Source organism: Centroberyx gerrardi, chromosome 22 (genome assembly GCF_048128805.1).
Source record: "Centroberyx gerrardi isolate f3 chromosome 22, fCenGer3.hap1.cur.20231027, whole genome shotgun sequence".
Taxonomy (NCBI): Eukaryota; Metazoa; Chordata; class Actinopteri; order Beryciformes; family Berycidae; genus Centroberyx; species Centroberyx gerrardi.
This window is the reverse complement of record NC_136018.1, coordinates 14,993,725-15,011,377: the sequence shown is the minus strand read 5'-3', so window position 1 is coordinate 15,011,377 and position 17,653 is coordinate 14,993,725. Positions and strand designations below refer to the sequence as shown.

General features: G+C 42.3%; 1 protein-coding gene across 1 annotated transcript; it reads left to right on the top strand.

Moving 5' to 3' along the window:
* Positions 1-1,104: 1,104 nt before the first annotated feature.
* Positions 1,105-17,653, top strand: dap (death-associated protein). The gene is made up of 4 exons (XM_071909952.2): positions 1,105-1,290; positions 2,394-2,496; positions 10,915-10,957; positions 16,397-17,653. Exons 1-4 carry the CDS (start codon positions 1,236-1,238, stop codon positions 16,514-16,516), a joined length of 321 nt encoding a protein of 106 aa, XP_071766053.1. The 5' UTR covers positions 1,105-1,235; the 3' UTR covers positions 16,517-17,653.

Here is a 17,653-nt window from a genome sequence, read left to right as displayed (position 1 = left end):
ACCACATGTGCTCTCCATCTTCTGGTTTATGAATAGCAGCAGAAGCAGATGTTTTACTTAAATCTACTTTCTCTATTTTTTCCCTTTCTTCTCTCCTCTCTCTGTTGCTCATAGCACCTCTGCGCTCTGCCTGCAGTCCTCCGCTCTGCCCGAGCACCCTGTCGTGTCAGCCAGTTAATGAAGCAGGCAGGGCTTCTGGTGCCGAAAACAGAAAATAGGGGGTTCAGTGAGGTCACCGCTGTCACAGACTCACACCTATATCGCAGTTGGCAGTCTTTTTCTTCCTGTCTGCTTCTTTCCGTCTCCTTTGCTGTCCTTTCTTCACACTGCCGCTGCTACTTTGGCAGCACAGTGGGCTTAGGTGCGAATGGGAACAGGCTGTTTCATTAGAATAGGCCTAGGCTGACTCATTTCAATACAAGTGATCAGTAACTAAGAACTTTGTTTTGAGTCCACCTGTACCTTTACTGATATGTGAATATTTTTTGAATTGAGTAATAGAGTAAGGGCTATTTATTCACACAAATATGTTTTACATAATATTTAAGTTAGACATAATATTACCTGATGATCTCAATTAAATCTATTTTAAATGTGTCTTTTTCTGTCATTCGATAACTTCCTGTAACTGATCCAAGCTTTGTTGACAGTTCCACCTCTGTCTAAAGGAGAACACACATTTATGAACAGCCATTCCTCAATGTGAGTGGCAGTGATTTATTCCCCATGTACCATTTTTCCAATGATAATGATAATTATTTTTCCAATGATATCATAATTAGTTTCTACAATGTGAAAATAAAGCACACGGGATCAGTGGAGATAATTTATGTGAATACAGATAAACAAATAAAGATAAAATCACAGTCTTCTTTTAAGCATATCTATCTTTAACAATCTTCTAAAATTATGGATTGTTATTTTTATTCTTATTCTTCTTATTATTACTATTACTATTATCATTATCATTATCATTATCATTAGTATTATTATTATTATTTATTAATTTCTGGCTCCAGTTCCGCTCCGAACTGACGCCAGCACGCTCTTTACGTCCCTCCTCTCCGGACGGTTTTCCCTGACGTCATCACGCATCGCTTCCAAACAATGCTCAGGAAAAAGCCACGTTGACGATCCTGACTGAAGTGTAGTCCACAATTTAACCCAGAATAAAGCAGGAATTCCTTCCCGGACGGTCTGCCTCCTTCTCGCGCCAGTTACCGGACAGAACAGACATGTCGTCGCCGCCGAAGGAGAAGGTCGAGACTAAAGGCGGGCATCTCCCAGCAGGTAAACATCCCTAATGTTGTTTTCTTTTTTGGAGGCTTCCTATACCGTAACGGCCTTTGTTTCTGTAGTATCTCAAATCATAAAAGTCACATGATATCGGTTCACACTTCTACTATCAGCGAATTTGCAGATGCCACCGACTGGGAACGTGTCTTTACCGTCAAATTTGAATACAGTGGAATCTGTCAGATTTCTCTTAATTTCCATATTTCTTTACTTCCTGAATGACGTGAGCCGTTGCAACATCACCGTAGTAGTAATATTGTAGCGACTGGCAATCACCGCAGTCGCTTCAAGGGTTTCAGTAACCAATTTTACGGCTTATGTGTGCTGAATGCTGTGCAAATTGGCGGTCAGAAATGACGTGGAGGTCACAGGCTCACGTCTCGGGGCTGTAGGCTGTATGTGCTGCAGGGAAGATAAGGTGTACGTGGACATAGAGAGCGTGGCAGGCTGCGGGGCCACTGCGCCCGCGATAGCACAACAAGATAAGAAGTGGCCCTCGCACCCTACCTGTGATAAGTGGGAGGGGAGCTGCGTCGTGTAGTAAAAATGTGAGACTCGGTCCTTGTAGAGCAACTGTCAGAGGTCAGGGTCAGCTACATAGCAGCTGTTTCTGTCCCAGATTACACAGATAAAAAGACTGATATCTCCTTAATGTTGCACTCCTAGATTCTCAGTTCATTAATTTGAAAGTTGAAATCAGTTATAGTGCAACTGGTAGTGCAGGCTAGTGGCAGTTGAGGATGTATTTCAGTTTTTGGTTGTATTTCAGTAATTTGGCTTATAATACCTGAGAATATTAGTACGCAGAAGTGAAAGAGCTGCATGTATCTTATACTGTCAGCTACAGCACAGTCTTTTTTTTTTACCTCATCAAACAACAAGATGGCTTATAAATGCATTGTGCTATCAATCAATCAGAAGGTTTCTGTAAATGTGTTTCAACCTGTTTAAAGAGCTATTATGGCATTAATTATTTGTGAGCTCTTGAGCCGAGTGTCTGAGTGCAACCGGTGCATCAGTGTGCAAATGTTTATGCTTGTGCATTCACTCATTTGTGTGTGTGTGTGTGTTTGTGCGTGTACGTGTGTGTGTTCCAGTGAAGGCAGGCGGTATGAGGATAGTGCAGAAGCACCAGGCAGCTGTCCCAGAACCGCCACCGCCGAAAGATGACAAGGAGAGCGAGGAGTACGTGAGCAGCAGGTAACGCAGGCGCACACACACACGCGCACATAAAGACATACACACACACACACACACACACACACAGGTAGGCGTACACATTGTTCAGTGTTTTTTTACTGCGAAACAACTTGTGGTTTATAACTTCCACAGACACAAACACACACAAATGCTAGATTGAGAGATGGTCTCTGCAATGTAACAGCCTGCGGCGGTTTGTAATTTGGTAATAAACACACACACACACACACACTGCAAATTGCCGACCAAGCAATTTTGTTGCTTTCACTTTTGTGGAAGGCTATACTGTTGGCTGATTCCAGTTTAGCAGGGGACTTGTGTGCTGTTGCCAGCTAATTCGGTGAACAACATAATTACTACATAATTACAGCATTAACTTGAACAGCCCATTCAGCAGTCGCTATTGTTTGCTATAAGCAGCCTTGTTTTGCGTGTTCTATATCACACCGGCTCTATTTCATAGGGACAATAATCGTTCTGCTTTCACATTGTTATTTTTGTCTCTTTTTGTTGTGTGAATGCACTGTTTGTATAGAGGTCACTAAATTCTATCATGGGGTCGGTGCAAGTCGCTGTTCATTTCCAGTGTGATTGTGTGTGTGTGTGTGTGTACGTCTGATTCTTCCCCCATGTATTTCTACTCTATATTCATGAGGACCCTTTAGCTATGTGTGCATCAGTACAGGTGGCATATTTGCACCACATATCAATGTGTGTGTTAATGAGAGGTGAAAAATGAGAACTGGCAGCCTGTGTGCAACAACTAGCAGGGTTTCAAGAACATCGCCAACTGTCAAGAAATCCTGTGGGTATGCACACACACACACACACACACACACACTCTCAAACACATGCGCGCAACCTTGGACGCACGCTAAATTATATACTGCATGTTTCTCCTTCACCACACTTGTTGTTTTTTCCATATTCACAGAGTATTTTACTGTAATTCAGAGCCAGAATAGTATCAAGCGTGTCAATGGCAGTAAGTGGTTTCTCTTTGCTCCTCTCTGTCTTTGTACCAACATGAGTGGTAACTATTAACAGAGCAGTAAAAATCCGAGTGAAAAGTGCGGCCAAGTAGATAAAAGGAGTAAAAAACAACTTGCAAGCCTGGCTTACTTTTCTAAGGTAAAGGCCTACTTGAGAGAGACAACTTCAAAGAAATAAGCTGAAGGCTGGTGTCCATTTCAGTTGTATTGGACACCAGCCATGGGTGTGGCTGTGATCCCAGCCTGTTAGAATCATGTACTTCCTCATTTTGTAATGTTTATTTGTAGGATATGGAGGAGTCATAGCCTACTGTGCGTCTTTGAGTATGAAATATCTCCTTGACTGTTTCTGCAGTACTAAAGCCAAAGGTATAATCACTAATGCTGCGACGATATTCCGAGGGGCAGAAGCTGCATGTTCATGTCGGCACATTTTGAGACGTTATTTGTGCTTGAGTGAATCTGCAGTCAGATTTAAAACAAAAAGGACACCTACCCTTTCCTAGTTTCTGCTGTTGTATTGTTTCCCCTCTATTACTGGCATGGCTGTCTTACTTACAGATGTGATGAAGGTGTGATCCTTCTACTGTTGCACTCATAAGTTGTGCTGGATAAATGTGTAAATGCAATAAGGATTTTGAGGGTTGAAATACTGTCTGTGACTCATTTCCCCCATGTATGAACTGACTGCTTGTGTCACCAGCCTTGATTCCACTGCAGGGCCAAAGTTTCCTTAGTATTTATGTCTCTTAGTTTCTCTGAAAAAACAAAATTCCCTTTCAGAGCTTGCAGTCAAGGAAGAGGAATGATCAGTTGGGCTATGAAAATAAATTAAAGAAATCGCGCCTTTTAATCCGTGAGGAAAAACATTTTGAGTCAGCCCTTGCCCTGATAAACTCCCCTTGGCCCGGCTGTGTAAAAGGAGCCACTTGGTGGTTTACCTTCCTCCTTGGAAACGTTTATCTTTAACTAAATTCACCTGTCAGCGCACCCAAAAAGAGAGGCCAAATAACTGCACTCTATCAGTAAATACAGTCAGTAAAAGTCTCTCTCTCACACACACACACTCTGTCTTTCTCCCTCCATGTCACGCTGATGGACGTCTAGCAGGTGGCTGCTGGGTAAATTTCGCATTAGTAGCAGTCAGTGGAGCGTTGTAGTCAGGGGAACACCTGCCGTACCCAATCTAGCCAAGATGGACAGATGGGGCAAAGAGAGAGAGAGGTGGCCAGGATTATGGCTAGGAGGAGAGAGGAGGATTATGATATGGGGAGAGAGGGATGCTGGGGGTGAGATGGAGGGATGAGAGAGGACAGGTATTGCTAGGTGAGAGAAGGAGTAATGGACGAGGGAGAGGGATGGCCAGCGGTGAGATACAGGCAAGAAACGAAGGCATAAGCCAGGGCCAATGAGTGGCCTGCTTGACCTGAGGGAGACTGACTGCTCACTAGCTGTCTAGTCAGTGTGTTTTTCCAAATGAATCTTAGTGATAAAATCTATTGAACATGGAAAGTTAAGGTAAATTAACAACAAATGGGGCAAAGGTTAAGGAAACAAGGCAACAGTAAATATGTTGTCCCCCTCTGGGCCAATCAGAAACAAATATGTCACCTTGTTTTGAGCTGTAATTGTAGTTCCCCCTCGGGACAATGAGTGTAATTCTGAATGCTGGAATGCAGTGATGAGATTTTTTCAAAATCGATCAATGGTGTCTGAGATATTGCGCGCGACACATGAGCGAACAAATTATGTAGTGGTTTCTAAAGCTGCTTTGTCTTGGTATGGCTAAGAGGAGCAGAATAGGAACATAAGTTTGTCAGTATCGATTCATCACTTCATTTGTTCCCAACAGGGCAAGTGGCTGGGAGCTCTTAGTTTGTTTTCATGAAAGATGCCTTGACAATTTAGTAATGTTATGTTGTTATTGTTATGAATAATATGCTTTTTTTAGATTGAATCAGATGTCATTATGCTATGATAAATCCCTAACCCTTCTAAAAATGTTTGATTCCCCCCCCCCCCCTTTTTTTCTTTTGGCTTATTTGGGGAACAATAAATGCATGATAAAAACATTCTTCAGCTGTCTAATTAGAACATATAACGAGGGCTTGGAGCCGAAGGGGCGTAAGTGCGATTTTGGGCGAATATGAGTATTATATATCAATTGAAAGGTCTCAGTGAGATCTTTTCAGTGCCAAAAGGACTAATGCTAGCATGGCAGCATGATCACATCATTTTTAGTATCCTATTCATATCCTAATTAATATTCTAGGTCAATATTAGATGAATGTAAATATGTTAATATTCCCATGAAATACTTAGGCCTATAGATTCAAAATGTTCTTTTATAATGTTAGGAGTGTGAAGTGGTCAAGATGAGCTCTGATAGTAAGACGGCTGGTAGTAGAAGTTATCCCTCAGTGTTATGAGGAGTTTTACAGGTCTTTGAATGTGTCCCAGGACACATCAAGAAGTGATGTGTCCTGGGACACATACAAAAATGTATTATACTAGCAAAAGAAAAAAAAAAGTAGTAGTTTAGAATCAAAAGTAGTTTATTAAAAAGGTTTATTAAAAGTTTTATTTAAAAAGTTTATTAAAAATGTATCAATCAATTTGATATGTTCCATGTAGCCTACAATTTTAAAGGCCTTGGTGAAAGTTGCTGAGCATTACTTCAAGATAAAGATATTCATTCTGATCTTGTTTTATATTTCAGTATTGATTGAAGTATAATTGCTAGATTTGTATTAAAATGAATGTGTTTTACAATTGTTTACTTACATACGCCCATATTCTGCATGGCTGTATTGGGACAATGTTTGTGCCAAAAAGGCGTATTTCACTCTTGCCATTTTTAAAAAAGTTAACAAATATTATTCAACTTAAACTGTAGCAGTATTGTTTTTATAGTAATGCTCAATCTGATAACACAAAAAGTTAAAATATTGTGCTTAGTAGGCTATGTGGTAATGGCAGCTGATCCAAGTTTGATCAAAATTTGTTTTGGCTCTCCTGTAAAATCTACTATAACGCACTTACCCTTTGGCTCCGAGCCCTCGATAAACAATAAACAAAATTCTTCAGCTGGGTATTAGGAAAAAAAAACAATTTACTCAGGTGCAGCATACATGTACATGGATAAGTTATTTTCAGGAAAGCTTGTGCTCGACAGGTGTAAGGTCGTAACCCGACACGTCCGATCAAGGAGCTAAGCTGATGGCATAGCCGTTGTTGTTTCAGTGTATTTTCCTCCTGTGTAGCGGTGGCTTGCTACAACATACCCAGTGGCTAGACAGATCCCTGCCTGTAACGTTACACACCTTCACTGGACACGTCCAACATTACCTTGGCTTTTCACCATCATTCATCACTTATTTTTTCTTCAGAGGTTGAAAGAAGTTGTAAATTGTACGCTTCTTCTTATCCATAACATGTGGTTCACTTTGGCTCGCTCCACCCGCCACCTGTGGCTCCGACCAGCGTCTTCTGTCACCACAGATAGAACTACTTGCGCCCTCTGTGGGTGGAAGACTCACAGTCCGCTCTTGCCTCATAAATCCCTCATAAATAGGCTTTTATTTAAACATTTTACAGTGCAGGATTTGTGAACTGAACCATTACCTGCTCACACATTGTAAGCCGCTCGGTATAGGAGCGTCAGCTAAATGTGTAAAATGTAAATGTAAGTTAATTATAGGCCTACTGCTCAGCGGCTTCACCTTCTCCAATATATTTCAGTGGTAATTAGGCAGAGAGGTGGATATGCTCCAAAGGCTCAGAAAAAGAGCCGGGTGTGCTGTGTATACGCTTGACTAAATCACTGCACACACACACACCTAGGAACTGTAGTAACTTGTGCAGTAGGTGGGCAGCCATCCACAGGTGAACGCTGACAGCTCCTGGTGGAAAGTTGAGGGGATATAGAGAGAGAGAGAGAGAGAGAAGGGAAGGAGGAGGAGGAGGAGGAGGGAAGACGGGCATCAGTTTCTATGGCAACCACCACCTCGCCCACGGCAACAAACTTCCTGCTCTGTTGAAGCAGAGAGAGATGGGTGGGGTAGTGTCGGTGGTGGTGGTGGGGAGCGGAGTTGTGGCTTTAAAGACACATCCTGCTGAAGACAGGCCGAATAAATATACAAGTTTGTATATAGAAATGCATTTATGCAAAGGTTATTTCACTCTTTATTTAAGATATCAGTTCAAATGTGCAATCTGTCTCTCTCCCCCTCTCGTTTCCTCTAACTCTTCTCCTCTCACGACACTTGGTTACTCCTCATCCAGGACACCTTGCAGTTCTCTACTGCCCCCTGCAGGCTTCTTCTGTCCCTGTACGCCGCCACCCTCCCACTCCCGACATCAAACCGAACCACAGCACCAGATCCTTTTCTCTCTCTCTCTTTTTCTCCCCGTCTTTCTCTCTATATCTCCATTCTTCCATCCCTTCGACTGATTATAGAGGACAGCAGGGTATCACTGTGGAAATATAGACCTGCTCACATATTGAGCACAGACAGCACAGTCATGACAGCCTTTAGCCAGTCTGTCAAAAAACATAATCTGTGTCAATAGCATAATCTTATATGGTGCATCTGTGGCATCACTCTCTCCTAGATTAGGGTATTGGGGCCCGAAGCAGGGCAATCTTGCTAATCCGTGATTAAGAAGTCTTCTTATAAAACTGAGTGTCTGTCGCCTGCCATTCTGTTTATCAGCCCTGACTAAGACCTGTCGTTCCTGTCTTTCTGTCTATATGTCTATGTGTTAATATTGCTCTGCCAGCCAGGAACAGCCCACACTCCTGTCTTGCTTTCTGTCAGACTCAACATTTGTCAAGGAGTCCAATGCTGGAGTAGTTGGCTATCCGTCTGCCAGGCTTACACCCCTCACTCCTGTCTGTCTGTCTAGACATCGTCTTATCTGTCTGCCTTCTGCCCGTCTGCCTTTTGCTCTTTCCCTCTACTAATGCTGGGTAATGATTCAATAAACACTCCCAGTAACAACATGCACAGTTTGATGCTAGCATGCTTCAAATGCAGCGCTCTATGACTAAACCTTTTTCCCGCCTTTCCTCCTTTAGTTCTCCACCCTTTTGCAGTCAGTTTTCAGCATTTCATTCAGTGTTTATTACAATGCAGATAGACAGATAATAGAATGGAGACGTGTGACAACCCAGCATGAGGCGGATAACCGCGCACACTGTCTCAGTGTGTGGATAGATATCCGACTGAGTGTGCCTGTTCAGCCCAACCCCAGGGTGTCCCACCTCCCTGTTACTTCAACTGTGTGTGAAACTGAAGCAGCCACATATGCTGCTACATGGTATTGTGGCAGTTGTGGTTAAGATGGACGTTGGTACAGTTCAGTTGACATATGCTCTAATACCTACGCATGTAAAACACAATTGAAGCCTAAAGATAAAATACAATTATTTTTAAAATATAAAGTTGTTAGAAAGATTAGAGAGATTCTTTACCAAGCACTTGTGATATTATGCAGAGAAAGTTTCAGCATGTTCAGAAAAGCAGCTTTTTATCATTCCACATTGCTGCTAGCTGAAAGCTAACGAGCTAGCTCACAGCTAACAGGGCCCATTAGATTGACGCATGCTAACATGTTATCTTTTCATTTAACTGTCTGTGAAACTGAAGACTGTACTTCTGCCATACTGCATGGCACAGAGGCAGATGTGCTTCAGAAGAAAGTTTAGACAGGTTCTCATATGCAAACATGTAGGTAAAAAACAGTGGAGACCTGGGAAGAAATTATGATTCTTCTGTTAGCACAGCAGCAGTTTGCCTTTTTCAAAGTCTTGTTTTTCTTCTTCACCAGGCACTTAATTGTGATATTATACAGAGAATTTATTCTGTGTTTGTCCTTCAGACGACTTTAAAAAACAGCCTGTTAGGGTTTTTAGCATTCCACTATGAGACTAATAAGTGTAAGCTAGCAGCCAGCTCACAGCTAACAGTGCCTATTAGTTTGAATGAGGAACACTAGCAAATATGCTAATATGCCATTTTTCAGTGAATTGAAGTGCTAATACAGAACGCCTTTTCCCACATTTTGTCAAGTGGCTGGTGAAGAACAGTCAATGAGATTAAAGGTATTCAGGTGTTAATTTAACAGAAAGGTGCCTATATTCTCATTAAAATATGCGGCACAAGGCCATTCAGGGCCACGGTGTTGATTGCAGAGATGGGAGGTTAGCCAAATGTGTAACGAATCCATAACTTTTAATCGAGCATGATGAAAAAGATGTGCATGGACCATAAAATATGTAAAAAAGTAAGTAGCAGATGTTTCAACTGTTGTGTAATCCTAAAGTGCTGAGGTTCTGACTGCAGAGGTGGCAGCTTTCCAGAAGATATATGAAACTTCCCAACTTCTCAACATACTCAGACGCCGTTAATGAGGTAAACTATAACTTGGACATGTTTGCCACTGTGGCTGATGTCTTTGAGTGGAGTTTTGAAGGTGGCCGCCACAACTGTACTCTTTTGCCTGGGGTGACGACGCCGTAAAATTAGACGCCGCTCGTTTGTCATGTCAAGGTCGATACTTACCTCAGGTTCCACACTCCTCCTCCTCCTCCGCTTCTCTCGCTTTCTCTCCATCCCGTCCCTTCTCTTTGTCTGAGTGAGCGTTCGCCTCCCGCTCTCCTCTCCTCCTCCCCTCCTCTAACAACTCGTCTATTATTATAGGTATTGCGTTCTCCTGTCCTCCCTACCTTCTCACCTCCCCTTGTCACTCCTCCTCTTTCCTCCTCTCTTCTCCATATCCACACTTCTTTCACCTCTCCTTTTCTCCCTCTCCACACCTCTCTCGCTCCTGTTTTTCTCCCTATTTTCATCACCTCTGTCTTCATCGCTCCTGTTTTTCTCCTCCTCTCCACACCTCTTTCCTCCTCCTTCTACCTCCCCATACCTCCAGCTCTCCTCCTCCCACCCTCCTCTCCCCCTCTCCTCTCCCCCTCTCCTCTCCCCATCCAGAAGCTGTGAGCCCCACTGTTTGGCCAGGATGAATGGGAGCTATTTAAGCTGCTGGCAGGTCCATCCGGTTTGTTTGTGTGTGTGTGTGTGTGTGTGTGTGTGTGTGTGTGTGTGTGTGTGTGTTGCCAGAGAGAGTAAGACTGTAGGTGGTGTGTGTTCTGACAGCTTGGGATGTTGGCATTTTTAACAGTGTCCCTTTGGAGTTTTTGACTTGGCCATATCTAAACTTTTCCTTTGGCCCACACACAGCGTGATTAAATTATTGTGATTACACACAAATGCATGTGTGCACACTGATGGCACACATACACACATGAAACATATGGCACACACCCTGCTTACCATATTGTATATTGTTATAAACTTTACAAACATCATCAAGTCATTTTAATTTCTTTTTCTCTCTCTGTCTCTCTCCATCTCTCCCTTTCCAGTCCACCAAAGCCCACCGTGATTGTGTCTGGAGTGATCACAAAGGTAAGACACACACACACACACACACACACATAGACCACCAGTAGTGTTGAAATGAACAGTGTAGGGTGGTATCTGGGACATGAGCTCTACAGGGAGAGGTAGAGGCTCAGCACTGAGATGGAGTAAGAGAGAGAAATGGCAAAAAAAGAGAGGCAGAAGAGAGAGAGAAGAAAAAAATGAAGAGGATACAGGGAGCGCCAAAAGAATTGAAGATAGAGAGAAAACAGATTGAGAAGGGGGGAAATATTAGAGCAAAAGAATAGCTCAGTGTCCACACTTAGAGAAATACATTTGAATGAATTGGCTAATGTAACTTGAATGTTTCAGCACCTTTGTCAGTGTTTCCCAGTGTTTATTTGTCACCAGCCTCACGTAGACAGACTGATTTCACTTTGTGTTAATTTTTTTTAGCACTGTGTGAATACTGGCCTGGACAATGGGGAAAAAAATCCAGAGTGTTTGTTTTCTTTTAGTCAATTACAAACCCTGGTGATGTGAGTAACGTTCAAAACTAGTAGCCTAACTGAAATGGCATTGTAGGACAAAAACACATGAAATCCAGTCCTTTCAGATAAACCACATTCAGGTGGTTTGAAATCTGATTCAAATCGCATCTCTGAAAATGCAAGAACTAGCAAGAGAATACTGGTGCCTGGACAAATAAAGAGGTTTCATGCCTGTTGTATCCTTGCAGTGACACCCTGAAGAAGGCACATTGCCGAAACATGTTGGTGATGTAAAATAAATATTTTGTATGGAGAGAATTGTGCAACCTTCATATATTTATTTATCCTTGCTATGACAACCAATGTCATAATGAGAGCAAATGATTATACTGTCTATAACACACAAATCCAATGTGTTTACTTGTTAATTACAATGTGGACAGTTAGTCTTAAAGATAAGATTGGAAAAACAAATCAGATTTGCCTGATGTGTAGCATACATTGCTAATTAGCTAACTACGAAAGCTGGTCCTATTGTGTCATAAGCATATTTTGTCCCATGCTGTTTTCGGAGAGGTTAGTGTATTGGTAGTGCCAAAAGGACCACAGTGATTCTTTGGTATTTTCAAAGTTGGCTGCACAAAGGAGACAAAATCTCAGAAATGTTACTGGGTGCTAACGTTAGCTTGTTAGCTATCGCCCTGTCTTTTTGACATCATGACTATGCAACATAATTCCTGGCCTGTTAGCATTTTATGACTAAATTCAGTGACTTGTTTAATGGTCATGAAGTTGTTGTGGACAGAAACATAGAGGTATGTCGATAAGACGCTTGTATTGTATGTTTTCTGTCTCACTGAAACTCAAAGTAAGTGATGACAGACTGAGTCAGAGGTGACAGGAAGAGTGCTTCATTCCAGGCAAAGGTGAAAGTCCTTCCCTTCCCCTGGCTCCTGGGTTGGAGCTCCACTCTGTTTCTATCTATTAGAAGTGACAGCAGAAGTAGGAATTGCTGTTCCGTCATGAAACATATCCTACACTTAGTCAGACTTATATATTGCTAATTCATTTTTCTAACAAACAATCTATCCACACGACTAATGAACCAACTGACAAACTTTGAACTTCTCTGTGAGTGCGGACATTTATTTAGCCTACTTCTATAAAATGAGGAGAACCTAGAAAGGAGAAAAGACTGAAAGCGAGAAAAGGACAGCAAAACACCATAGCATACAGGCGGTGTGTGTTTGTCTGTGCGCATGTATGTGACTGTGTGTTTGTTGGTGTGTTTCATGGTAATTCCAATAGTTTTCAGTGATTTCAGCAGCCTTGACCTATAACTTTGAAAAGTGAAAAGTAGGTCAAAGTATGTGAAGAGCCTTGTTTGTTTTATTCTGTTTGACTGTATGTTTTGGATTGTGTGTGTGTGTGTGTGTGTGTGTGTGTGTGTGTGTGCGCGCATGTGAAAAAGTGTCTTTGAGTGGGTCACCCTGGATTGCAGGGCTCCCAGCTCTGTGTGCTGCTGTGTGTCTATGTGTATTGAGCCAGGCAGATTGTTTGAGGGAGATTGGGGTGATATGGACATGGTGGCAGGCATCCCATTTATCCCCCGATCCTCCTCCAGCCTTCCCATTCCCCCCCATCACCCCATCACACCCAGAGGCTGCCACTGCACAAAGCCTCAGAAGAGCCTTTTAGGAGCTAAGTGAAACACTTAGAGAGAGTGTGTGTGTGTGTGTCCATTTGTGTATTTTTTTGGTCGGCTGGGATTTTTTTTTTTTTTTTTTTTTCAAAAACAAGACACTGCCTGGTTATGTATTTTCTATTTTTTTTCCCATTCTATTTGAATGCCAGAATGGGTTTTCAGAGATTTTGTATAGTAAAGGTTATTTGGCCTAAGGGAGCGGAGGTGGCTATCTAAAGCTATAGGCTAGCTGAAGGGCCTAGTCAAAAGCAGCACAGGTAATTAACTTCTTCCATCCTTGTGTCCAGAGTTGGTTTAGTGGTTCAGACATCATGTGAAAAATCCCCAAAGGGAGTGTACAGCCCACTATTTTAAATCTACCTCATACCTCAGCAAAAAGAGCCTCAGCAGAACATGAAAGATGTGGCAACAAAATTATGTTTTGATGATTTATATATTTTAGATTACACGCAGCCAGCTACATGCAAAAAAAAAATCCCGCAAGTATACTACATTGTAAAAAAAATCTTAAATCATTTAGGCTTGTTTTCGTTCTTAAAATCGTATTTTTCTTAAAACAAGTGAAAAATTCTGCCAGTTGGGTGAGATGATTCCACTTGTTTTCAATACAGGTTGACTTGCTTCACGAATGTCATTATCTTGAAACGGAGCAGAATATAGCACTTGATTCAGGAACATTCTTGTAACAAGTTGATTTGCATCGGAGATGAATTAACTGATCTCATTCCAATGGCAGATTTTTTTTCACTTCAAGAAAAATAAGATTCTCAGAGAACGACTTCATGGGATGGATATTTTTGGACTTTAATAAAATGGTAAAAAGGAGGTAGGGAAGGCGCCTTAGCATTCACTGTGACTTGTATTCACAGTGCATTGCAGTAATGCAGTTAATTTGTTACATTCCCTCCCATACCTCCACATCAGTAGATGGAGCAGGAGGAGAGAAAGGCTTTGAGCTTCAGAAGAGAGAAAAAGGGCAATTAGAGGTCAACTCCATCCACGTTCCACACAGTTAGCTGTAGAATTGGCTTCAAATGAAAGGAACACACACACACTCTAGGTGTTTCGCGCCCACCTACACACACACACACACACACACACACATACACAGATGCAGGAAAACTAGTGCACAGACACGCATATACAAAACCAACACACAAACACACAGAGTGGATTAGGGTCAAGCAAGGATGGGGTGGGCGAGTGAAATTCAGAGAGAGGCTCAGAGAGGCATAGGTGTGCGTGTGTGTGCGTGTGCGTGTGTGTGTGTGCGTACAGTGTTGATTAGAGTGGTTATATAACTTTCTCCATCTGGACATCCTAAGAAATCAGAACATGAATGAAACATGTATTTATTTGTTTATTCCATTTATGATGGAGCAGCAGCATCTGTATATGACAATATTTATGGAGAAACCACAAACTACAATTAGAATGTAAAGGATATTAAAGTATCAAGTATTTTTAGATGAAAGAATTAAAACCCTCAGCAATGTAACCTGTATATATACAGGTTTTGCATTTGCTTGCCCAACTTTGCATTTCTTATGGAGCACTTCATTGGGAGTTTTTGTATGAAAATGTAATGCATAACCTTTCCCACTGTATGTAAAACACCCTTTTGCACCCAAATATACAGTATATGTATGTGTGTGTATGTGTATGCTGTCTTGGCTCGGGATTTCAGCCTGGCAAGTTCCAGCCATCAGCCTTAACTAATGTTTATCTCATACGTGGGTGGGAGAGAGGGGTGAAGGAGGTAGAGAAGAGGAAGATGAGGCTGAAGGAGGCGAGAAGCATCAGAGGGAAAACACAGTTTCAAAGTTTAATGTGACAGAAAGAGGTGAATTATAGAGAATGGATGGGAAAACAGTCTGACGTAAAGAAATGAATGAAGAAAGTGGGAGTAAGCAAGGAAAGATTGATGAGGGAAAGAAAGGAAGAAACACTGAGGAAGGAAGGTAAAGAAAGAAAGAAATGGAGGAAAAAAGAAGAGAAAGCAGGAAAGAAATGAGTCATACTAGTAAATAAGTAGATAAAAATTCTGCACTTCTATGTGAACGATCAAATTCCTGCTTTGATCCGATTTAAAAAGGATGCTGTTTCTGGGCCGTTTTCTTGGAATAAGAGATTGAGGTTGCAGAACAGATGAGCAGGGACAGATGAGTGCTCCATACTGTACTCTTTACCTACTTTGGGGATTTCCTCATTGTTATTGTGATTATTTATCACAGGCAAAGGATTTAAAACTGGGGCATACTGCACATACTGTACACATGCACACACACACTCATCATAATTGGGTTAAAACATGAGATTACGTACGAAACACACCCGCACACAGAGCGAGGGGCTGCACAAACCAACATTTCACAAAGCTGTATAGAAGATATTGTATAAACACTAAATATGCCTTTTTGTGTTGACTGTCCAGGTATATTCTTTGTCACAATGTTCCCTTGGTTTGATCATACATGCCTAATCTCAGATTTACAAATTTGCTCTGTTTCCCTTGTTACTGTAACTATACTGTTTACTTCTGTCTGCGCCTGGTGCTCTCGGTAACTTTGATGCTTAGTCTTTTACTTTGTATCCACACTGCTAGTAACCACCTCACTGTTTGATAGTCACCTTCAGCTGGCTGAACGCTTGCTGCATTGGTACTTCTGCAATATGTGAGACATGCAGCAACGCTAATGGACAATGTCCAGAAGTTCAGCTGCAGTCAGTTTTTCTCTGCTGACAATGAAATTGTTATTCTCAAGTTTCTTACAGTTTGACAGCACAGTTACAATAGGTACTGCAGTGGAAACAATCCAAAATCTTTAGCACTGGTACTAAAGGCTGGTTCATGCTTCATGCTTCATGCTTCATGCGTGGCTAGACGTGCAGGAGCCGCAGACATGCCATTCATGTACCTTGGTGTTCATGCTTCTCGCGCTTGTCATGACGACAGAACCCCACTGGAATCGTCCAGTACTTCTGGTTCGTCTTTGTTCAGACAGTTCTGGACGGAGGCCCTGTGGCACCGTCCATGTTGTTTCAAAGTTCGAAGCACCCAGTAATTTTGGCTGCAACTACATCATTTTGACTGTGCGCACGCCCTCACGTGTATTTCCACATGAAGCATGAACCAACCTTAAGGCTTGATGCTGGTTTGAGGCTCTAGGGTTGAGTTCCTGGGTCTTTTGTCCCAAATCAAAAGGGAATGCGTTCCATGCCTGTTGTGCTCATCCAATCCACTATCTTCCTATTCACTCCACTTGTCTCTGACTGTGTTCTGTTCAGGGTGACAAGGACTTCACCCCTGCAGCTGCCCAGGTAGCCCACCAGAAGCCCCAGCCTTCTGTGCCCAAGCTGCCCCCCACCCAGCACCTCAACCAGCACATCCACCAGCCACGCAAGTGAGCCACCACACGAGGCTACAACGGCTACGCTAACTCCACCAGCCGGCCTTTCCAATGGAACACAGCGGATGAAGACGTTTCCCCCACCAGCCGCAGATCTCCAATAAATAATCAGAGTAATTTTTGTTAGCCAGTTGCATTACATATACAAGGAATTTATCAGCAACATGGTGTTGACAACACAATATCGATGTGGCCATTGTAGAAGTCCCCCTTTTTACACGCTTGCTGCGCTGGTGCTGCACTATTGATCCGCCCTGAAGAGGAATTGTATTGAAAGTTCTATAGTCTTAAGGTAGCAGAGATGGGTGGAGGGACTTCTACAATGGCTACCAATGTAGGATTAGAGGAGAAACTGATCTGAGATCTGAGTCTGGGGTGTGGGGGGACTTTGACCCCAGCAATGTGCTGACCAAATCCGATCACTGCAACCAGCCAATCACAGCAACCCATCAATCAGGCCAACAACCAATGACCTGATAGTGATGAGCCCAAGCTCCAGCCTTCTACCCATGACTATTTCCACAGACCAAAAGAACCAATCAACCAATCATGAGGAGGATACCAGTTTTAACATCACCAAACCCCAATGAGGACACAGTTAGCAGCTTTTGAATGATGCCGTCAGGGAAAGTCTGCTCGATGTGAGTGTGTTGCTGAGACTGTTGCCAGTTTGCACAGGAACAGAGCGGACCAGAGAAACCAAAACTAGCCAATTACACGACAGCGTGAACCAACCAGTTACCCAAGTGCTGAGGTTACCAGGGCAACTCTGACAAGCATTCCATTTGACCCTATGCCCCATATCCTTAACACAAATTTACACCATAAGTATACATATCAACAACACACACACACACACACACCACCCTCTTCCTTAATCACCAATCCCCTTACACTGAAGTGTCGTTAACGCAACACTAATGTTCAGGTTTCCAAGAAAGAAAGAAAATTATCTTGCCAAGAAGGAGTAATTTCCTATGTTTATTTAATTAAGTTTAAAAGAAGAGTTTTATTTTTGTTTTGCTCAGTTCTGTTTCTTGAGTAAATTGTTCAATTGTACAAATCTTTAGTCAGTGAGTGGACTTAGGTATTAGGTGTGGTTGTCATAGTAAATAAAGATTTATCTTGAAACTTA